At 49.5% G+C, this 23,620-nt stretch overlaps 1 protein-coding gene across 1 annotated transcript; it reads left to right on the top strand.

Moving 5' to 3' along the window:
• Positions 1–176: 176 nt before the first annotated feature.
• Positions 177–16,418, top strand: MAN2B1 (mannosidase alpha class 2B member 1; the record flags this gene model as incomplete). Its single annotated transcript, XM_084249973.1, has 24 exons — positions 177–326; positions 1,002–1,104; positions 1,277–1,450; positions 1,707–1,900; positions 2,849–2,981; positions 3,329–3,474; positions 3,877–3,999; positions 7,017–7,096; positions 7,193–7,313; positions 7,392–7,470; positions 7,656–7,765; positions 8,630–8,737; positions 9,003–9,119; positions 10,478–10,651; positions 11,949–12,046; positions 12,139–12,256; positions 12,965–13,083; positions 13,179–13,280; positions 13,418–13,505; positions 14,168–14,248; positions 14,630–14,857; positions 15,452–15,607; positions 15,710–15,812; positions 16,237–16,418. 24 exons carry the CDS (start codon positions 177–179, stop codon positions 16,416–16,418), a joined length of 3,087 nt encoding a protein of 1,028 aa, XP_084106099.1.
• Positions 16,419–23,620: the final 7,202 nt, after the last annotated feature.

Here is a 23,620-nt window from a genome sequence, read left to right as displayed (position 1 = left end):
CGTCCCCCGCCCCTGCTACTCGCAGTTACCGCCGCAGTCCCGTGACGCGTCGGGCTCCGCCTTAGCCCCGCCCCCGCCAGCGCCCATTGGCCAGGCCGCGTTCTGGGGGTGGGCGTTTCCCTTGCCTTAGCCAAGCCGCGGAAGCCCCGGGAGGCGGCAGCAGCGGCGGCGGAGCCATGAGTGTCCGCGCGCGACTTTCTGGGGTCCGCGCCGGCGGCGGCAGGGGCGCGACGGGTTTCTGGATGGACTCTAGTCTGCCGCTGCCGCCGCTCTCCTTCCTCTTTTTGTTCCTGGCGGCACCAGGCGCTTGGGCGGCGGGGTACCAGGTGAGCAAGGGCGGGGTGGCGGGGGCGGAAATGTACTCCTGGGCGGAGTGAGATCTGGATCAGGGTCCGGAGGTGTGGGTTCTATGGGTTCCTAGGGAATGGATGCTAATTTGACAGTGTCGTCTGAGTGCTTTGTGTCACTGTGCGAGTCTGAGAATGGGATCGTCTGTAACAGCTGCCTCTTTGCTTCTGCGGGTCGGCTTGCCTAGACTGCATGCACTTAACTAGGTGATTGGGTGTCTTGGGGGCGATTGGGAGCTGGGGCCAGGAGTCAGTCTGCTGGAAGTGTCTTCTCCACTCCTGGAGCCAGGCTGTGTGACCTTGGGCAAGTCACCTCACCTCTCTGATCTTCAATGCTTTCTTCTGAAAACTAGAGATAATATTACCCCACCTTCCAGGGTGGCTGCATAATATTTGCAAATCCTTAATAAACATTAGCTACCGTATTATTTCCTCTGGGTATGAATGAGAACTGCCCTGAGGGGTTGTGCCAAGTGGGACTTGTGTCGGAATATAACTATGTGTGTTAATATTCCTGGGAGGGCCTCACCCCACTGCTTGGAGTCACTTATCTCTAGATCAAAATTTATCTTGTGTACTTCCACTCCCACCCCTGCCTGCCTCTTTGGGGTTACTGATGAGGTGTGCGGGTGTGTGTTTGGGTTCCCTATGTAGACATGCCCCAAGGTGATGCCGGACATGCTCAATGTGCACTTGGTGGCCCATACTCATGATGACGTGGGATGGCTCAAGACGGTGGACCAGTACTTTTATGGAAGTGAGTAGAGGGTGGGGACTGACCCCTGGAACTTCCATGCCTCTCTCCATCCTTCAAATCCCTTCTGGACCCTGGACACTTGGGTGAGGGCATTGACTAGCTTGGGCTCCTGTGTCTAGGAGCATGTCCATAGGTTCCCTTGGCCCTGACTGCCTGACTCTTGTGCCCACAGTCCACAATGACATTCAGCATGCTGGTGTGCAGTACATCCTAGACTCAGTCATCTCCGCTCTGCTGGCAGACCCTACCCGCCGGTTCATCTATGTGGAAATTGCCTTCTTCTCCCGTTGGTGGCACCAGCAGACAAATGCAACACAGGAAGTTGTGCGGGACTTGGTGCACCAGGGTAAGCCTACCCTGAGGAAGTGAAAAGAGGAAGCTCAGCACAGAGTTTTTATTACTCAGCTCAGTCAGAGTTTTTATTACTCTGACATCTGAGATTTTATCATGGCTGTGGCTCTGGCTGCCTGGAATTTCCCTTTATTTGGAGAACTCCTCTGCATCTTACAAAGTCCCATCTCCGATGTATTCACCTTCCCCACCATTTTCTGCTCCACTCTTGCCTTTGACAGCTGAGTTGGACTTTGTTCCTCCTTGCACAGGGCGCCTGGAGTTTGCCAATGGTGGCTGGGTGATGAACGATGAAGCGGCCACCCACTATGGAGCCATCATTGACCAGATGACACTTGGGCTGCGCTTTCTGGAGAACACGTTTGGCAGTGATGGGCGCCCCCGTGTCGCCTGGCATATTGACCCCTTTGGCCACTCTCGGGAGCAAGCCTCCCTGTTCGCACAGGTGCTTCTCCTCCTTTTCTTGGATCCACCCCTCTCTTGGCTATTCCAGCTCATCCCTTCACTGTACTCTCACATGTACCGGATCCTGTCCCTATTCTCTGGTCCCCTGAGACTTTGTGCCTTGGGTGACCTGTGGATCTTATTCCTTTTCTTCTCTGGCCTTGGTTCTGCTTTGCCCCAGTTCCAGACTGACTACTCATTTCCCCCTTGACATCTGGCTCTGCCTTCTCCTCTGGCCTGGCTCTCTAGTGCTCTGGCTTTACCCCATTTGGTAGGGTCAGGCCTCTTCCTCCAGCTGGGTGGTAGGTAGAGACCCTACTGTGTCTTCTTTTTAAAAAGGTTTATTTTATTTATGCATACAAGAACTGGGGTATAGGCCAGAGGTGGGAGGAGTGATGAGAGGATTCACTAGAGATAGAGTGGGGAGCAGAACAGGTGGATCTACTGAAATATACTGCTAAGGGGCACAGTGGGTGAGATAAGAGAGGTCTGCTGCACCATGTGGGTTGGCTCCCTGGCTAGGGATTGAACTCATGCCCCAGTGGCTGCCAATAGCTTTATAGCGTGAGACTTAACCCCTGCGCCACCAGGGAGGCCCAATCCTACCCTGTTTTCTACAGGCTTCATTACATAGGCTATGACCCTGACCAATTCCATCCTCAGGCTGTGGAAGTGGGAATGTATCCTTGAGTTAGGCCCCCTTTTTGAGTGGGGAAAGGTGGGCATTAGAATTGGACCCAGCCCTTCCCTGCTCTAGGGGTACCTTCTGGCCCTTCCTCAAGCTTGGAAATGAGCTGTAGGTCTCTCTGGTTTCAGACTTGCTGTTTCTACCTGGACTCTGACCCATCCCTCCAAACTGAGGGGGCTGATAGTTGGTGGATTGGTGGGGAGAGGCTGGGCACTTACTGAGTACCCTCCTATCTTGATCCACATTCTGCCCCACCATCAGATGGGCTTTGATGGTTTCTTCTTTGGACGCTTGGACTATCAAGACAAGATTGTGCGGAAGGCAGAGCGGGAGATGGAGCATGTGTGGCGAGCCAGTGCCAGCTTGAAACCCCCTGCTGCCGACCTCTTCACGAGTAAGGGGATGGGGAATGAGGACATGGGTGTGTTCACTTGGGGCTGCAGGTTCAGAAAAAGCTTATACTTGTTTTTTACTCTGCTGTCATTTTCTTGAAATGCTTGAAAATTTATTTTTAGCATCGGCCCTGTAAATTCTGAAGCCTGTCCTGGGTGGACCATCACAGGCTTTCCCCCCCCCCCCACCCCCTGCATTTTAAAAGGACAGGTTTATTAGGAAAAGGAGAATGTAAAAGAGAGGCACCTGACTAGTCACAGGTGGGCAGGAGAGCTGCTCATGGCAGGCTTTGACCTCAGGGCAGGTCTGGGGCACTGGGCCACCCCCTGAGCTTGGTGTGGCCCACAGGTGTGCTTCCCAACATGTATAACCCACCGGACGGTATGTGCTGGGACACAGTGTGTGCTGATAAGCCTGTGGTGGAGGACCCCCGCAGTCCTGAGTACAATGCCGAGAAACTGGTCGCTTACTTCCTGCAGTTGGCTGCTGCCCAGGTAACCTTGGTGTTCAGACCCTTTGACACTGATGTACATGATGTACATAGCTCTTACCATGTCCAGGCATTTCCTAAAACCTCCTCATAAACCTGGAGGAAGGGTCACAGTCACCATGACCCCTCCTAAATTTTTATGTGTATTCTTGATTAGAAGCATGGGGAATCCTTCACCATTGCCCACACTCCTCATGGTGGTGAAACAGCATGACACACTGTCTCAGGACCCTCATCTGTGTGGTGGGCCCAAGAGAATTAATTATGCAGCACACAGTGGCTATTTTTCTCTTCATCCCTGTGCTCCCACTCTACACCTCCACATAGTCCTCAGTATCTACCCACACCCTTGACAACACATATATCAAGACACACCTATACATAGGTGACTCTATCTCTCTTACAGGGCCACAATTACCGAACCAACCACACAGTGATGACCATGGGCTCAGACTTCCAATATGAGAATGCCAACATGTGGTTCAAGAACCTTGACAAGCTCATCCGGTTGGTCAATGCCCAGGTCAGTGTGCCTACCCTGTGTGGCTGTGTGCTTGTATCCTGGGCCTTGGGGCACATGCAGAGCTATGTGTGCTGTCTTACTTTTCTTTTTTTTTTTTTTAAGATTTATTTATTTATGCATACAAGAACTGGGGTACAGGCCAGAGGTGGGGGTGGGGTTGAGAGGATTCACCAGAGACAGAGTGGGGAACAGAACAGGCAGATTAACTGAAATACACTGCTGAAGGGAGCAGCAGGCGAGCCAGGAGAGGTCTGCAGGTCTGCTGTGCCATGTGGGTCACCTCCCTGGCTAGGGATCCAACTTGTGCTGCAGTGGCTTCGGATAGAGTAGCGTCATAGTGCTGCGACTTAACCCCTTGTGCCACTAGGGAGGTCCTGTGTCTTAGTTTTCTATTGTTACTATAACAAATTACCACAAACATAGTGGTTTAGAACAAGAGAAATGTATTAACAATTCTATAGTTCAGAAGTCCGACATGGGTCTTACTGGGCTAACATCAAGATGTTAGTTAGCAGGATTACATTCTTTTTAGAAGCTCTAGGGGAAGTTTCCTTGTTTTGTACAGCTTCTAGAGGCTGCACATATTCTTTGGGTGTTGGCCCCCTTCTTCCATCTTCAAAGTTAGCATATCCTCTTTCTGTTCCGGTTTCCGTTGTTACAGACCCTTGCAATTACATGGGGCCTGCAAGTTAATGTGGGATAACATTTCTATTTAAAGGTCAGTTGATTAATAGCCTCAAATCCATCTGCAACCTTAATACCCATTTGCTTAGTAATTTGGCAAACAATCATGTGTTGCTTTACAGTGGGGACATGTTCTGAGAAATGCCTCATTAGGTGATATTGTCAGTGTGCAAACATGGTAGATTGAAACACATAAACCCAAGAGGCATAGCCTATTATACACTTTGTCTAGATGGTACAATCAGCTTTTGGGACCACTGTTGTATGTGTGGTCCATCCTTGACTGAAACATAATTAAGGAACACATGACTGTAGTCACAGGTTGTTGGGATTAGGGCATGGACATCTTTGGGTGGCCATTGTTCTGCCTACCAGAGATGTGTTGATGTGTCCCATCCGCCCAGCACCCTGTCTTTCCTCTCCCATCTGAGGTGTCCCTTCCTATCATTTCATTCCTCAGGGCTCTCTAGTGGCACAGTCTTGGTGTCCTCACCTTCTACTAGCTCCGTGCACTGCTGTTTCACCAAAATTATCTTAGTCCCATCACCAAGAGCCTTTAAGAAGACATTTACTTCTGATGAACCTTCCACAGCTTGATTACCTTTGCCTGTATGTGCTTAGGCTGCCAGGATGTCACATTCTTGGTTTCCTGTTGCTATTGACTGCTTCTTTACCCATTCCATTTTACTGGAAATTGAGTCCCTTGGTTCAAATTCTAGTTTTGCCTTTTCTTGGATCTGTGATCTTGAGAAATATTCTCAAGATTTCAGCACCTTAGTTTTCTTATTTAGAATATGGACTTAATGATGGTTCCCACCTGATAGGATTGTTAATATGAATTTTATGAGTTCATTTGCATAGATCAGTGGAATGGTACCAGGTAAACAATGAACATTAGGGTTTTTCATTACTTTGGGCTGATACCACTGTAGTGTTTCCCTTGGGAAGCCCTTCCTGCATCCCAATTGGAGCTCTTGCTTTTTCCTCTGTTCACACCAGTCCCTACAAGTACCTATGATGCCATGTCCTTTAGACACCTACTTCTATGAGCATATTGCAGCCAACTGACTGTTCAGTCTTGATCCTCCACTTGACTCAATTCTGTGAGAGTGAGGCTAATCTCTGATCCTGGAACGTGTCTGTAATCCTGAGCATACTGAGTGATTGTTTGCTGAAGAGTACACATGTGTGTCTATTTGTGTGTGTAGGCAGGTGTATGTACTTGGGCATGCACATAAAGGCATATAATCTCATGTACTTCTCTTCATTACTAAGCACCAAATGTATATGAGGCACTGGGCACACAACATGAGCAAAACTAACATTCTTTTCTTCACAGAAGCGTTTACCTTCTTGTTCTTTTCCTTCCCTTTGTTGAACTTGAGCACCAGTTCATTACAAAAATTGTGTCAATGGGCCTCCCTGGTGGCGCAGCGGTTGAGCGCTGGGTTGTGAAGCTGCCCGAGCCTCTGTAGCGCCAGTTCGATCCCAGGCTGCTCCCCGGCCACCAGAGGAGGGTCCCACATGGCGCGTAGACCTCTCCTGCCCCCCGCTGCTCCCCTCAGCAGTGTAGACTTCGGTCCTTCTGCCTGCTCTGCTCCCCACTCTGGCTCTGGTGAATTCTCTCACCCTCCCGCACTTCTGACTGTACCCAGTGCATGTATTAACAAAAACAAACAAACAAACAAACAAATAAATAAATAAATAAAACATGCCTCTATTAAAAAAAAAAAACAAACTAAAAATTGTGTCAATGCTGCAAGATGAGTATTCCTGCCTTATAATGTGAAATTTCCCGTGAATGTTTGAATTATTAAATTAGAATTATTTCAAAAGTTTAGTAATTTTCAGGTTTATTCTTGCATTCCTGAAATTCTTTTCAGGATGGTATTACTTAAGTTTTGGCCAAACTTCATTTTCATACTTGCTCATTGGTTTACACTTAAACTACGTATTCAAAGAATCAACCTGGGGCCTCCCCTGGTGGTGCAGCGGTTGAGCACTGGGCTGTGAAGCTGGCCGCAGCCTTTGCAGCGCCGGTTTGATCCCCGGCCGCTGGCGAGGGTCCCACATGGCGCGCAGACCTCTCCTGCCGCCTGCTGCTCCCCTCAGCAGTGTACTTCGGTCCTTCTGCCTGTTCTTCTCCCCGCTCTGGCTCTACAAGCACTGTATCCAGTGCTTGTATAAATAAATAAATAAATCTTAAAAAAAAAAAAAAAAGAATCAACCTGCTGGATGCATGGATGTGGGCATGTGCATGTGAGAATGTATTGCATACTTGTGGGGCCTCCTGGAAGGTGGACTCTCACACACACACACACACCTGCCCCCTGCAGCAGGCCAACGGGAGCCGTGTCAATGTTCTCTACTCCACTCCTGCCTGTTACCTCTGGGAGCTGAACAAGGCCAACCTTACCTGGTATTTGGGGTGCTGAGAGCTTCTTGGGGGGGAGGGGGTTGGGGTTGGCATGCTCTGTGGGGCATGAGCTTGCCCTCAATTCCTCTACTGCTGCAGGTCATTGAAACAGGATGATTTCTTCCCTTATGCGGACGGCCCGCACAAGTTCTGGACTGGCTACTTTTCTAGCCGGCCAGCCCTCAAACGCTATGAGCGCCTCAGCTACAACTTCCTCCAGGTGGGTGGGTACAGGGATCCAGGGGGTGCCCAGGGGTCCCCACATTCTGGATGCCCCAACATACCCCATGTCCCCCAGGTATGCAAGCAGATGGAGGCGCTGGTGGGTCCAGCGGCCAACGTCGGACCCTATGGCTCTGGAGACAGTTCACCCCTCAGTAGGTGTCTGCTGGGGGAGTGGGGTAGGGGGTATGACTGAAACTGGATAGCAGACCTGTGTCACTGCCCTAGCCCTTTTTTAAAGCCCCTAAATCCCCCCCCCCCCAGCACATGACCTTTTGTGCATCCTTGGGGACAGGGCAAGAGCCCTGTGGAGACTCCACTGGCTTCCCTCTGCCTGCAGATGAGGCGATGGCTGTGCTCCAACACCACGATGCGGTCAGCGGCACCTCCCAACAGCATGTGGCGAACGACTATGCACGTCAGCTGGCTGAGGGCTGGGGGCCCTGTGAGGTGAGAGGGGCAGGGCCGAGAAGGGTGGAGACCGGAAGAAGCGTGGTCAAAGACACTGGGGTGGGGGGGGGGAAGGCTGGAGATGCCTGAGGGAGCTGGGCTTGTGAGAGGCGTGGCAATGAGATGGGGTGGGGTGGAGCTTGGGGGAGGGGTGGAGAAAGACAAGCTGGGAGAGGAACAGGGAAGCGGGGAAGAGAGACGAGGAGGGGTGAGGAGGAGGTGGGCTTCCTGAGTGTAGCCACCTCTCAATCTCTTTTTTTTTTTTAATTTTTTTTTTATAGAGGCATGTTTTTATTTATTTATTTGTTTGTTTGTTTGTTTGTTTATACATGCACTGGGTACAGTCAGAAGCACGGGAGGGTGAGAGAATTCACCAGAGCCAGAGCGGGGAGCAGAGCAGGCAGGAGGACCGAAGTACACTGCTGAGGGGAGCAGCGGGCGGCAGGAGAGGTCTGCGCGCCATGCGGGACCCTCCTCTGGTGGCCGGGGAGCAGCCGGGGATCGAACCGGTGCTGCAGAGGCCGCAGGCAGCTTCGCAACCCAGTGCTCAACCGCTGTGCCACCGGGGAGGCCCTCTCTCAATTTCTTTTAAGATTTATTTATTTATGCATATAAGAACTGGGGTATAGGCCAGAGGTGGGGGGGGTGAGAGGATTCACCAGAGACAGAGTGGGGAGCAGAACAGGCGGATCTACTGAGAGAGCAGTGGGTGAGACAGGAGAGGTCTGCTGTGCCATGTGGGTCACCTCCCTGGCTGGGATGGAACTTGCGCTGCAGTGGCTGCTGATAGCTTTGTAGTGCTGAGACGTAACCCTTTGCACCTCCAGGGAGGTTCCGTAGCCATCTCTTTATCCTCCTTCACAGGTTTTGCTGAGCAATGCGCTTGCGCGGCTCAGTGGCTCCAAGAAGGACTTCATTTTCTGTCGAGAACTCAATGTCAGCGTCTGTCCATTCTCCCAGAAGGCCAAGAGTGTGAGCCTGCTGGACCTGGAGGGGCAGGGTGTAGAGGAGGCGGGATTCTTGAGGTTGATGGGCTCTTCAGGGTGGGGACTGGTTGCAAAGTCCTTTTGGTGGATCCTACTGGGGTGAGATCACATGGGGTGCGGTGAAGCAGGGGCAGAACTGGGACGAGTGTACCAGTTGGGAGCTTGGAACTCACAGGGACATTGCTGCACATGGTGGGTGGATTTGGAACAAGACTGCCATCACCTGTTCTACCTCTGACCACCCACCCCAGTTCCAGGTCATCATTTATAACCCCCTGGGACGGAAAGTGGATCACGTGGTGCGGATACCAGTCAGCAAACACGTTTTCATTGTGAAGGATCCCAAAGATGCAGTTGTGTCCAGTGATGTGAGCCTATTCAATGAATATCTGTCCTATGAATACCACCCCCCTCAATTTTCTCCCCCTTTAGACACCTACTTCTATGGGCATTTCTCCCTTACCCAATGGACACCTTCCTCTCTTGGGGTGCCTCACCTCCACGGATACCCCCTGAATGATATTAGCTTTTTCTTCTGAGTATCTTCCCCCTCTGTCTTATCATACTGCAACCCCTTGGGGAGAAATCCCCTCCATCAGTATGTTCCTATTTATGAATATTCCCCTCCTTAGCACCTCTTCCTTCCCCAAGGCTGTCATTCCTTTTCTCCCCTGCCTCAAGATCTCTTACCCCAACTTCTCCCTCACTTCTCCCCCTTCCCGCAGCTGCCATCATCCTAGTGGATTTTTTCTATCTTATGAATCATCTCTATTCCTTTACTCAGAATTTCTTATTTTTTTGAAAAAAGATTCATTTATTATGTAAGAACTGGGGTACAGGCCAGAGGTGTGTGGGTGAGAGGATTCTCCAGAGACAGAGTGGGGAGCAGAACAGGCAGACTGACCGAAGTACACTGCTGAGGGGAGGAGTGGGTGAGTCAGGAGAGGTCTGCTGCGCCATGTGGGTAGCTCCCTGGCTGGGGATTGAACTTGTGCTGCAGTGGCTGCAGACAGTTTCCTAGGTTGCATCTTTTTTTTTTTTTTTAGATTTATTTATTTATGCATACAAGAGCTGGGGCACAGGCCAGAGATGTGGGGGGTGAGAAAATTCACCAGAGACAAAGTGGGGAACAGAATAGGCAGACCTCCCGAAATACACTGGTGAGGGGAGCAGCGGGCGAGCCAGGAGAGGTTGGCTTCGCCATGTGGGTTGCCCCTTGGCTGGCCGGGGACTGAACCTGTGCTGCAGGTGCTGCGGATTGCCTCATAGTGTGGTGCTTAACCCCTTACTCAGAATTTCTTTCTTTTTTTTTTTTTTTTAAAGATTTATTTATTTATTTATACATACAAGCACTGGGTACAGTCAGAAGTGCGGGAGGGTGAGAGAATTCATCAGAGCCAGAGCGGGGAACAGAGCTGGCAGACTGATGAAATACACTGCTGAGGGGAGCAGTGGGCGCAGCAGGAGAGGTCTGTTGCGCCATGTGGGACCCTCGCCAGTGGCCAGGGATCGAACCGGTGCTGCAGAGGCTGCAGGAAGCTTTGCAGCCCTGCGCTCAACCGCTGCACCACCAGGGGAGGCCCCTACTCAGAATTTCTTAAACCTCCATCCCCTTGATCAATATCTGGGACTGCTTCTCTTTTTGGAATTGAGCCCTATGTGCATGTGTGATTTGATATGTGTATTGACAGCCTCCTGGCTCTCTTTCCTTTTTCCCTTTCTGGAGGTGGTGACACTTTCCAGCTCTGACAGTCAGGAGCTGCTTTTCTCAGCCTCAGTGCCTGCCCTGGGCTTCAGCATCTACTCAGTAACTGAGGTGCCTGACCAGCTCCCAAGGACCCACACCTTGCAGCCCAAATTCCACAAGCCCTTGTCTACCATCTTGACCATCCAAAATGAGGTGAGACCCCATTCATATTCTCTTTCCCAACCCCATGACAAAATTGAGGTATTATGTTTAGGTGCATGGGTCAGTGGGTCTTGGGTTTGTGGTGTAGGGTTATCAGTCCTCTGTTGTGTTTCCTTGAGTGAGTGATTGCCTTCAGTGTCCCTTCCTTGGGCTGTTGTGGGGACCTAGTGTAATTATGGGGACACTTGGTGGCAGTAGGAGTTTGCAAGTTAAGTGAGGTGTGTTAGAGACTTGAGGGAGGCAGCCATGTGGCCATTTGGGAGAAGCCTTTCCAGGCAGGCAGGGAGTAGCAGACACAAAAGCCTTCAGAGAAGAGGTTGTTAGGTGTTTGAGGAGTCCTTTGTGACTGAAGCAGGATATAGGGTGGAGTGACAGGTTAGAACATGCAGGCCTTGATGCTGTAGGGGACTTCAGCCTTTACTGTGAAGGAGCTGGGGGAGAACAGGGATATCTTAAGACTGCTTTTGTGGGTCCTTTCTTGCATAAGAAAATGTTAGAAATTATATATATGTGTGTGTGTATATATATATATTTTTTTTCTTTTTTTTTAGATTTATTTTTATTTACTTATGCATACAAGAACTGGGGTGTAGGCCAGAGGTGCAGGGGGTGAGAGGATTCACCAGAGACAGAATGGGGTACAGAACAGGAAGATCTACTGAAGTACACTGCTGAAGGGAGCAGCAGGCGGGACAGGAGAGGTCTACTGCGCCATGTAGGTCAGCTCCCTGGCTGGGGATCAAAGTCATGCTGCAGTGACTGGTGATAGCTTGATAGTGGTGAGACTTAACCCCTTGCGCCATCAGGAAGGCCCCCCAGGTTATATTTCATGACTATGGATATAAAAATGACTGTTAACCAGACAGGCTTCATTAGAATATTAATTTTTATTACTTTTAAGTTTTCTTTTGATTGTAAAAAAGAATCAAATGTTTGTGTATTTCCTGGGCTCCTGGAAACCTCTGGGTAGGGCACTGTAATTCCATGGTCAGATGCATGAAGCACCCCTGATCCCAGCTGAATGTAGGATGGGATTAGGGTGCTCACAGGCACCCTCTGGTGGCTGTGCAGGGAATAGAGGGCCTGCAAGCACAGAAGTGGAAAACCAGTCCTCCAAGGCCATGAAAGTGGTGAGAAGCAGTCAGCCTGAAGATGAGCTTGAAGGTGGAACAGTTAGGGAGGGAGAGGGGAAGAGTACTTCAGGATTTTGTCCTGGGCTCTAGGAGGGATGAAGCTGCTATTGGCTAAAGTGATGTTCATTAATATCTGTCTGCCTTTTTCTGCCCAGTACTTGCAGGCTAGGTTTGATCCTGACACGGGGTTCTTGATGGAGATACGTAATCTGGAACGGAACCTGCTGTTGCCTGTTCGTCAGGCCTTCTTCTGGTGAGAAAGTCAGCAAGAGCGCGAGGGGAGGAGCGAGGGGGCCTGAGTGGAGTTGTGGTCCCTTACCTGACTCTTACCTGCCCTGGCTTTAGGTACAATGCCAGCGTAGGCAATAACCTGAGCAGCCAGGTCTCAGGTGCCTACATCTTCAGACCCTACCGACAGGAACCACTGCCTGTGCGCCGCTGGGTTCAAACCCGCCTGGTGAAGGTCAGAAACCAGGGTGTGGGGTATATTGGGCCTGGGAGGGTGGTGTGCCATGTGCTGGGTGGGGTTGGGGAGGATTTATCTCTCCATCAGATAAGAGGGTTAAGACGTGAGGGAAATACTTGGGGATCCTTTCTTGGGGCCTGTATTTATCTCTAACTGTGCAAAATCATGCCATGTAAGCACATGAAAAGGCATTCACATCTGCTGTGCTTGAAAAATGGGGGTGGGATGTTGCCTCTTGGTCCATAAATGAGGAGTCAGGTGCTTCTTGAGTTTATCTAGGATCTGTAATGGTAGATTATATCTGGGGTAGATATTTGGGAATTCATACCTGGATAGGGCTTGTGTGATTTTTGCTTAGGGTGAATATCTGAGGGCATCTGAATGGGAGCAGAGACCTCTTGTTGACGCTTCTTAGGATGTGAATGGGACAGGTCACAGGACTATAGATAGCCTCAGGGCAGTCTGGACTATGTATTCTTTATGCCAGGTGGCCATGTGCCAGTTGTATTTTGGGGAGGGGATGTAGGTAATAGTGGGCAGTGCAAAAATTATGTGACAGTGACTCAGGTGAGAAGTGCAGGCATCCCATGAAGGCAGGTTCCCATGCTGTCTGTCAGTGGGATTGATCTGGATATAGGCCTTTGTGCAGAGACACCTCTGCTCAGGTTAGGCTCACACCTGCCCTCCACCCCCATGTGTCTGCAGACAGCCTTGGTGCAGGAGGTGCATCAGAACTTCTCAGCCTGGTGTTCCCAGGTGATTCGCCTGTACCCGGGACAACGGCACCTGGAGCTTGAGTGGACAGTGGGACCAATACCTGTGGGGTGAGTGGCACAGGCTGGGAGTGGGGGTGGGTGGGTACCACGAACTGAGTGGAGGTTAGGCGAGGCTCACAACCTTGTTATCCCATTGGATGCAGTGACAGCTGGGGAAAGGAGATCATTAGTCGCTTTGACACTGCACTGGAGACAAAAGGACTCTTCTACACAGACAGCAATGGTCGGGAGATCCTGGAGAGGAGGTGGGGTGACGGGCACTGATGTGTTTTTGGCGACTGGGGGTGGTGATGGGGCATCTGTTCATCCCAAAGGTGGGTGTGGGAGGATTGAAAGGGTGTGGGGAAGATCTGGGGCCAGACCCAAGCCCACCCCTTTCCAGGCGGGATTACCGGCCCACCTGGAAGCTGAACCAGACTGAGCCAGTGGCTGGAAACTACTATCCAGTCAACAGCCGAATTTATATCAAGGTATTCCACCCCGCCCCCATTCTGCTTCCTGACACACCCTTTTTCAGACTGGGATCACCCCTCCTTTTTTTTTTTAATTTAAATTTTATTTTTTATATTCCCCATACAATTACAACCCCCTTATTTTGGCCCCAAGCCCTCCTTTCCTCGCCCCCACCCCCCATAGAGTGTCTCTGGTTCATAGTTGTTTGTTGATTTTGATTTTTTTCTTTCTTATAGTTATTCTTTTTCCCGGTCCCTTATTTAAGTTTTCTAGATTCCTGCTATGAGTGAGACCATCCAGTATTTTTCTTTTTCTTTCTGGCTTATTTCGCTGAGCATGATCCCTTCCAGCGCCATCCATGTTGCTGCAAATTGCATGTGTTTATCTTTTTTTGAATGCTGAGTAATATTCCATGGTGTATATGGACCACATCTTCTTGATCCAGTCATCTATTTTTGGGCATTTGGGCTGTTTCCAAAGCTTAGCTATTGTAAATAGTGCTGCTATAAACATAGGGGTGCAGGTGCTCTTTGGAATTGATGTTTCTGTGTCCTTTGGGTAACACCCCTCCTTTTTAGCATCTCCCCACTGTCCTCAGCAGGCTCCATCATCCCTTGTTGGGTCTGTCTGGGACCTGGGGATGGCAGCACACCCCCTCATTCTACCCCTCACCTCCCAGGATAGTGAGATGCAGTTGACTGTGCTGACTGACCGTTCCCAGGGAGGCAGCAGTCTGAGAGATGGCTCCATAGAGCTCATGGTGAGTGTTCTGAGCCCCATCTAACCCGGGGTCCTTCCCCTAGTTCCCGCCCTGGCCCCTACTGGACCCTGAAGTCCGTTCTGTCCCAGTTCTCCTCAGTTGCACTTTTTTCTCTGTTGTTCGTGCTAAACCTCCTTTCCTATGTGAGACGTTTACTCCAACTTTCATACAATCCCTACTTAGTCCCTGACTTGCCCCACCCTTGTTGGATCCTTACTTCCCTCTGTCCTTAGACCCTTGCCAGGTGGGATCCCCACCTCTCCTGAGGTCTCATCTACCAGACCTTATCCTTATCCATTCCCCCCACTTTTCCATTTCTCTTGAAATTCCCACAAGCTCTTACCCAAGAGCCTTACCCTTCCCTGGCCACTCTGCCCCCAGGTACACCGTAGGCTGCTTAAGGATGATGGACGTGGAGTAGGGGAGCCGCTACTGGAGGAAGGATCTGGCCGCTGGGTGCGAGGGCGCCACCTGGTGCTGCTGGATGAGGTCAAGACAGCAGCCGCTGGGCACAGGTTGCTGGCAGAGAAGGAAGTCCTGGCCCCGCAGGTGGTGCTGGCCTCTGGTGGTGGTGCCCCCTACCACAATAAGATCACACCAGTTAAGCAGGTGAGGGGCTGCTGGCTGGCTGACAGAAGCATGCCGGGGATGGGCTTGGGAGCAGGTTTTCCAAGCCTTAGCTGGGACACACTTTTGTAGTCACTACTGACCCCCCTCCCCTCAGCTCAGCACCATTGTGGGGTAGTCCCTGCGGGCATCCAGGTCCAGTCCCACCTCAGTAGCATCCCACCTGGACTGCATCCTGGCTCAGCTCTGGCCCTGGCACCTATCTACCTTAGCCCCACCCAGTCTCATGGGGAGGGTGGGGGTGAGGTAGGAAAGTGGGGTGGGATAAGGGGTGGACCCTCACACCCCTTCTCACCTCCTCACCTAGGCCCTGCTCAGTCCCCACCTACTTTGATCCCATCTTCATCTGTTGTCCCCCTCTTCTTACCCTGCCAAAGGTTTCATCCAGACTTGAACTCCCTCAGGTCTCAGGCCAGATCAATTCTGTGGTTTCAAGCTAGGGCCCGCAAGGTGGAACTCCCCCACCTTGACCGACCCTGCCTCAGGGTCTGCCCCATGCTTTCATTAGCTCAGCTCTCCACTTTCCCTGATGAGCCTGTCTGCTTCCTGGGACTCAGTGTTACTCTCCCTTCTCAGTTCTCAGGGCTGCAATGGGAGCTGCCACCCTCGGTGCACCTGCTCACTCTGGCCTGCTGGGGCCCGGAAATGCTGCTCCTGCGCCTGGAGCATCAGTTTGCAGTAGGGGAGGACTCCGGCCGCAACCTGAGCTCCCCAGTGACCTTGGACTTGAGGGTGAGGAGGGCACAAATGGGAAGGGGACAGGAAAGAGGCAGGAGAGAGAAGTGGGGAAACCCTGCTTTATCCCCACCCAACTTGGCCCGTCCCTGCCTGCAGGACCTGTTCTCCACCTTCACCATCACTCACCTGCGGGAGACTACGCTGGCGGCCAACCAGCTCCGCGCCAGCGCTACAAGGCTCCAATGGACTTCAGACATGGGTGGGGACCTGCGTGGGGTGCTGGGATCTGTGGGAAAGTTGGCCAGTACCTGGATGTAGAACTTCAGGGTCAGCTCTGATCCAGGTTAGGGATTTAAGGGTCTGATGTGGGTCCAGCAAACTAGTGGATCTTAAAGATGGATTTCAGTGACACTAAGAAGGTTTGTCTAGTGTGGGTTTGTCTACTTATTTAATGGTCCTTGGGGTGGGGCTTAGGAGTGTGAGGGTGGTGGCCAGGCATTGGGGAGGAATTTGGGGGTCTAGGATGGTATTTAGGTCCTGGAAAGAAGTTGAAGTGTCTGGGAGTGAGGCCGTGGGGACAGATTTGAGAGTATATGTCTAGGCCCAGAGAGAGAGTATAAGGGATGCTGGCTGAGGCAGAGGAGGAAGTTTGTGCCTTTCATTCCTTCTCCCCTACACCTCAGGTGCAGGACCTGCACCCCATCCCTCTGGCTCTCAGCAGGACCCTACCATCATCACGTTGCAGCCTATGGAAATCCGTACCTTCCTGGTCTCAGTCCAGTGGAAAAGGGTGACTAGGCCTACTGGGGGCCTACGCCCCCATCCTTTACCTGCTGCTGCTGCCGCCACGAACAAAAGCCATTAAAGTGCTACTACCAAGACTTGGCTCAAGGTGTGACTGGATTTTTTTTTGGGAGAGGGATAGAATTTATGAAGGTCAGCAAACCCTATCTGACCCTTCATCTGAGGCTTTGTAGGGAGGCCACTGGTGAGCCTGAATGTTCATACTGGACCATACACTGGTCATGTCCTAATTCGTCCTCTACCCCTGCTTCACCTTGGTGTCCACACAATAGGGTATCTTTAAAGATTTATTTATTTATACGAGAACCGGGGTACAGGCCAGATGTGTGGGAGGGTGAGAGGATTCACCAGAGACAGAGTGGGGAACAGAACAGGCAGACTGATGAAATACACTGCTGAGGGGAGCAGCAGGCGAGACAGGAGAGGTCTGCTGTGCTATGAGGGATTCTTGCCGCTGGCCAGGATCGAACCTGCGCTGCGGAGGCTGAGGACAGCTTCATAGTGCGGCGCTCAACCACCTGCGCCACCAGGGAGGCCCACAATAGGGTATCTTGAGGTGTCACAGAGGGTAGGCCTGTGCTTGATGCAGGGAAGCAAACATACACCAGGGTCTCCCGGACTCAGTCTTGAAGGCTCCGGGCTCTGAGGACAGGTGGGCTGGGCTGGGATCCTCCTAGGAGAAGAGACGGGGAACCTAGAATATTCTGGTTCTGGTGTCCACTGGGGTTTTATGGAGGAAAGAGAGTTTAGGATGAAACTTGAGGATTAGCAAGGCTGTGTGCTGGTCCCTTAAAGGCACATAGAGGGCAGGAGGACATCCCAAGCCCACCTGCAGCCCAGTGTGGCAATACAAGGGTCTGTGATTGTCAGATGTGCCTTTAGAAAATATTTCTGTCCCCTTGGGGGGGACACGTAAGAGCCTGGGCAAGCTAGGAACCTCTGAGAGGGGAATCCTGGCTCTGGATGAGATCACAGGTGGGGACTGGGTGTGCATGTACCTATTGAAAATTTCTGACTCTTCCTCTAAATGTTAGTCTAGCTGCTACAGTCCTGGTTGTACTTCCTAAAAACCTTTTTTGAAAAATTTTATCTTGATGCTTTTTCCCTGACACATTTTTTATTTTATTTTCAAAATGCATCACTTCATTTTCCTTATAAGGCAGCCACACTTATAAACCTTACTTGTGACAGTCATGTTATTTCTTCAGGAAGTTCCAGGGCTTCCACCTTCCTGGGACTTACAGCTGGGCAGTCCAGGGTGTCAGATAGGAAAGCTTTCTTCACATCCACATGTTCTTTGATATTTGGGTTATTGAACACAAACTCACTGGAAAATTTATCTTCCACATAGTCTATTTCTGTTCCTAAAATTGTTAGCTGTACTTTCTTTTTGTTGAATACTCTCTTAGACATCAGAATCCCCTTTGTCTTCATATATTCTAGTATATAAGAAGGGCCTTACTGGCTATTAAAGTCCTTGGGTTGGACACCAGCTTTCATATCTATGTGTTTAGGCTTATCTTTTTGTTTTTTTAAGAATTATTTATTTATGCATACAAGAACTGGGGTACAGGCCAGAGGTGTTGGGGGTGAGAGGATTCACCAGAGACAGAGTGGGAGCGGAACAGGCAGACTGACTGAAATACACTGCTGAAGGGAGCAGTGGGCTAGTCAGGAGAGGTCTGCTGCACCATGTGTGTAGCTCCCCGGCTGGGGATTGAACTCATGCTGCGGTGGCTGCGGATAGCTTCATAGGTTGCATCTTAACCCCTTGCACCATCAGGGAGGCCCTGTTTAGGCTTATTTTAAGTTGTTTCATGTTAATCGCTGAAGGTTAGCCAGGGTGGGCTGCAGGTTCCTCTTGCTCACCACCCTGACAGTGGGCCAGATGAGCAAAGCTGACATCAGTGCCTGTCTTAGTGCCTGGGGTGCTTTGAGCCTCAGCTCGGCCACCTCAGCCTCTCTCCATGGACATAGGGGAAGGCAGCAGAAGAGGAGGACAGTGGGTATATTCTTTAAAACTTTTTGAAGTTTCCCCCTAGAACAGGAAGGCCGCAGATCTGGCAAGGATGTCTGGGACATGTGTGCCAGGGCTACCTGCTGTCCTGTGTGGAAACCTGTCATATGAGATAGCCATGAAGTTACTTGAGTATCCCACTGGTGGCAGGGGTCAGACTGGGCCAGCCAGTGTGCCCCAGGGGTAGTTTCTTGGGCCTGGTTGTCCACCTACCTTCTTAGAACCTATCCAAATCCCTTTTCAAAGGTGGGCACTATGCTGGGCTGGCCAAGGAGATCTGTGGAGGTCACCCTAAATCTTTCCTCAGTTCTAAGACTGGATGCATCCCTGTAGGTGTCTTTGGGGATGGAGATAGGCATAGGTAGTCAGGCAGGCTCAGGGTGGCTGCCTGGCCAGGCTGTGGTTCTGCTGGGTCTTGTTTTTGAACCATTTGGTGGTGCCTCCTGGAGACATGTCTGCATTCTGGATTAAAGGGGAAGCACTGGAGTAGAGCCAGTTAATATTTAGGGAATTACCTGTATTCATTTTGAGGTGGCCAATATGGTGATGTGGAATTTTTTTTTGTGGAACCCTTGCCGGTGACCGGGTAACAAACCGGCGCTGCGGAGGCTGCGGGCAGCCTCGCAGCCCGGCACTCAACCACTGTGCCACCAGGGGAGGCCCGGTGATGTGGAATTTTTATACAAGTTATTAATGTTTGGCATAGTACTTTGGGTGCATTGTGGCTTCCCAACGGCCATTGTTAGAACTGCTTTCATGTCTGAGCAAAGAAAATTGCCTGCATATTGGTTTGTCCTGGTGGGGAATAAAAGAGATAATTGGTTCAGTCAACAGTGTAGTTCTGTGGCTACTTTCAGATTTGGAGCACTTACAAGGCTGTAGTAGAAACATATATCCCATGAATATTACTTGTCAGAACATGTGTATCTGTGGAATACATAATGTACACAACTTTGCCTACAGGTGCAGAAAAGTGTTCCTTGAGACCAAGCTGTGACCCATTTTACCATGGTTCAGGGCAGATATGGTTCACATTCCATTATTTGTGAAGTTATCAGCTGTTTGTTTCACTACTTTTGCTACACTCATTTTATTTGTATTTAAATATTTTAGGCAAATTAAGAACAAATGCACAAGTAAAGATGCAGTAAAAATGAATTGCTTGGTGTCCATTACGTCATGTAGATAAAACATAGCAGTAAAACAAAAAACATATTTTGCCGGGACCAGCCTTGGCAAACTGGGTGTTAGGGGTTTCTGAAGGATGGGATGGCGTTGGCGGCACAATTGAGGAATGAGGCAGACACACACAATGTCTTGTGCAAGTATCTCCTACTGAGGGTCTCAGCAGGTCTTTATTTATACGTTCAGGCAAGCAGTGAGATTACACCAACAAATGCATGGAAGCAAAGCAGAAACAATCAGTGCATTCTTTTCCCATGGACATCTGGCTCCTACGGGTCTCAGCAAGAAGGTAGCCTTCAAGGTTAATAGATAAAAAATTAAAAAAAAACTAAACCTTACACTAAAACTCATTATTTTAGCTTGGACAATTACCTAAGACAGCCGATAGCCGTCGGTACACTCCTATCAGCTTAAGCCTAAGCATCAAAAGACTCCTCTATCCATATGGCCTTCAGTCGGAGACCAACTGCTTTCTGGTATTCAGCTAACAAGGTTTTCTACCTAGAAACTTCTTAACACAATTAACTTCATAGATCATTTTTAAAAAAATTTCCTAAGAAGCTTCTAAAAAGGCAAAAGAAGGAATTGCTATAGTCGTTGTCCTGGATTGCTTGTCCGGCATGTTCATGTATAACAAATTATTTCCCATTGTTAAAAGGGCCGGATTTTTAATGTTTAATTTTTAAGCAGGTAATTCTTTTATTTTTTATTTTTATATTCCTCATACAATTGCAACCCCCTGATTTTGACCCCAATCCCTCCTTTCCCCGCCTCCCTCCTCCCCCCCGCAAAGTGTGTCTCTGGTTCATATTTGTTTGTTGATTTTGATTTTTTTCTTTCTTATAGTTATTCTTTTTCCTGGTCCCTTATTTAAGTTTTCTAGATTCCTGTTATGAGTGAACCCATCCGGTGTTTTTCTTTTTCTTTCTGGCTTATTTCGCTGAGCATGATCCCTTCCAGCACCATACATGTTGCTGCAAATTGCATGTGTTTATCTTTTTTGAATGCTGAGTAATATTCCATTGTGTATATGTACCACATCTTCTCGATCCAGTCATCTATTTTTGGGCATTTGGGTTGATTCCAAAGCTTAGCTATTGTAAACAATGCTGCTATAAACATAGGGGTGCAGGTGCTCTTTGGAATTAATGTTTCTAAGCAGGTAATTCTTAGTGCAACTCATTTACAGTATTCTTATACGTATAATTTATTGCCCAATGTACTTTCCGAGAAGTTTTTTCTTATATGACCAAGAACAAAAAACAAGGGGATGTTTGTGGGTTGCAGATTAGTCTTCGGCCTCATGGTGTGAGGCCCTTTCTCTTGTTTACCAGCATCTTAGCTGGTTGAGGCTAAGGGCCCCTGCATATTTAACTTTTTTTTAAACTTATTTTTGCATTGAAGACCTGGGGTGTGTAGGCCAGAGGTGCTGGTGAGGGTGGGGTGAGCGGATTCACCAGAAACAGAGTGGGGAGCAGAACAGGTGAATTTACTGAAATACACTGCTGAGGGGAGCAGCGGGCAAGAAGAGATGTCTGCTGCACCATGTGGGTAGCTCCCTGGCTGGGGATTGAAGCTGTCGTGTGATAGCACTGAGACTTAACCCCTAGGCCACCAGGGAAGCCTCCTATCTAACTTTTTGTGGGTTTTTTTTTTTGCCTTTTTAATTTTTTAAATATTTATTTATTTGTGCATACAAGAACTGGGGTACAGGCGAGAGGTGCCAGGAATGAGAGAATTCACCAGAGTGGGACACAGAACAGGCAGACTGACTGAAAGACACTGCTGAGGGGAGCAGCAGGTGAGACAGGAGAGGTCTGCTGCACCATGTGGGTTGCTCCTGGGCCGGCTGGGAATCGAACTCATGCTGTAGAGGCTGTGGACAGCTTCACAGTGCCATACTCAACCTCTGCACCACCAGGGAGGCCCTTTTTTGGTTTTTGTGATTTTTTTTTTGATGCTTGCCTAACACGCTTGTGCTGTCAAAATAGTTAACAGGGAAATAGCTTGAGATGATGTCTAGCTTTGTTTAATGTCGTGAAATTTTCATGAACAATTCAAGCATAATTGTTAAGTACACATGTATTGAGTTGATGCAAGTGGAATAAAATTTTATGAATGAAACAAAAAAATAAAAGGGCACAGGCCTGGCTGGACAAGTAATCCCATGGAGGGTGTCAGAAACCAAGGTGCTGTCACTGTTGGGACTCAGTCATTGGGTGTACCTTTCTAAAAAGTTTCTATGCATGGAGGCCTAAGGGCACCCCAACCTGGTTAATCATGGGATCCTTTTGACAAAAGTACTCCCTTAAAACATTTCTAAGTTCTGATCTGGGGTGGTAGACAGGTTCAGGGCCAGACAGGGAATTCTGGGGTGGAAGGTGGCATGACCATGGTCTTGTCTGAGACCCTATTTTAGGAGATGTCTACCCAAAATATTTCTAGTTCTCTCTGATGCTATGGATGGGATATCATGGGCCAGTGTATCCTGGGGAGAGGGACGAAGACCTAGTTTTTGCTTTCTTTCACCTTTAGGGGTGGACATGGGTCCAGGCTGGCAAGAGAGGCTGGTTAGGGATGCTCTGACCTGTGATAGTCCTGAGTGGGTGTGAAAGTTTAAGATCACTTCCTGAAAAGTTTTCTAAGTCCCTCTCACTAGGCCTGGACTGGCCCAGGCTGAGTTGGAAAACCGCTGCAGGGGATCTGGGCTGCTTGTCCACAGCTCACGTGAGGTCTGGATTGAAGCCCAGGGATGGCATCTGAAATCTATTCAATGGTCAATTAGGGCCTGGTCACTGGAGGCCCTCTCTGCAAAACAATTTTATGTTTCCTTGAGAAAGTTGGCCAGTCATGAAGGTTGAGGAAGGCAGCCAGCAGCTGGATGTGTTCCCGCTTGGGGTCCCATCCTCAGGACCTTGGGCACAGCCATGGTCCTGAGTTGGTACTGTGCCTCTCAAAAAAGTTTCCAAGTCCTACAGGAAGGAGGGCACTTGGCCTGGGTTTGGGGGGACCTTCCTGTCAGACCCACAGATTCCTGTGGAGCGCAATTGCTGGATTTTTCCCTCATGTCTCCCTATTCTTCAAAGTCTCTACTGGAGGAGGTAACCAGCCCTACTGGTCCAGGGAGGCCCGGGAAGGCCTAGGAAGGCCCAGGGGGGGAAGTTCTGGGCCCAGTCAAAGTCACATATGGACTCTAATACTCATCTCCCTACTCCCACTCCCCCATCCCCTTTAGAGAAAGGTGGCAGGCAAGTGCATTAATAGATCACTTTGGAAGGACCCATGTGGGGCTGGGGTGCCACATATGTTTGGGGATCTACCTGAAGGACACAAAAACATTGATTCAGAAGGAGAGAGGAAGGAGTACAGGGAACTGTGGTGATGGTGTATGAATTGCTAGAGGAAATTGACTACACCTGAGGGGGCGGGGAAACAAACATTGTTTAAAAATGAACAGTGATGTAAATTATATATAAATAAATTCAAAAAATAATTTTGCTTGTTGATTTTTTTCTCCTTACAAATTTGCTGCTTTTAAAATTAGCTCTAACAGTTTTTCCTACATATAATAAGATCATGTGAACAGAGATATTTTACTTTTTCCCTTTCTAATTTGGATAACTTTTATTTATTTTTCTTGCCTAATTGCTCTGACTAGGACTTCCAGTAATGTGTTGAATAAAAGTGGTGAAAGTGGGTGTCCTGTCTTAATTGTTTTGTTCCTGATCTTAGAGTAAAAGTTTATTTATTGCATTTTAAAAAAGATTTATTTATTTATTTATTTATTTTGTTATGCAAGAACAGGGGTACAGGTCAGAGACAGAGTGGGGAGCAGAACAGGAAGATGGACCAAAGGCACTGCTGAGGGAAGCAGCGGGTGAGATGGGAGAGGTCTGCTGCGCCATGTGGGAATCTCCCTGGCCAGCCGGGAATCGAACCAGTGCTGCAGAGACTGTGGACAGCTTCACAGCACTGCGCTCAACCCGCTGCACCACTGGGGAGGCCCTATTTCATTTTCTTACATCATTGTTCATTTTTGTACAATAATTGGTTTCTCCCCT

The sequence above is a fragment of the Talpa europaea genome (assembly GCF_964194135.1).
Source record: "Talpa europaea genome assembly, chromosome: 12".
In the NCBI taxonomy this organism is placed as follows: Eukaryota; Metazoa; Chordata; class Mammalia; order Eulipotyphla; family Talpidae; genus Talpa; species Talpa europaea.
The sequence above is the reverse complement of the archived record's forward strand: the minus strand, read 5'-3'. Positions and strand labels throughout refer to the sequence as shown.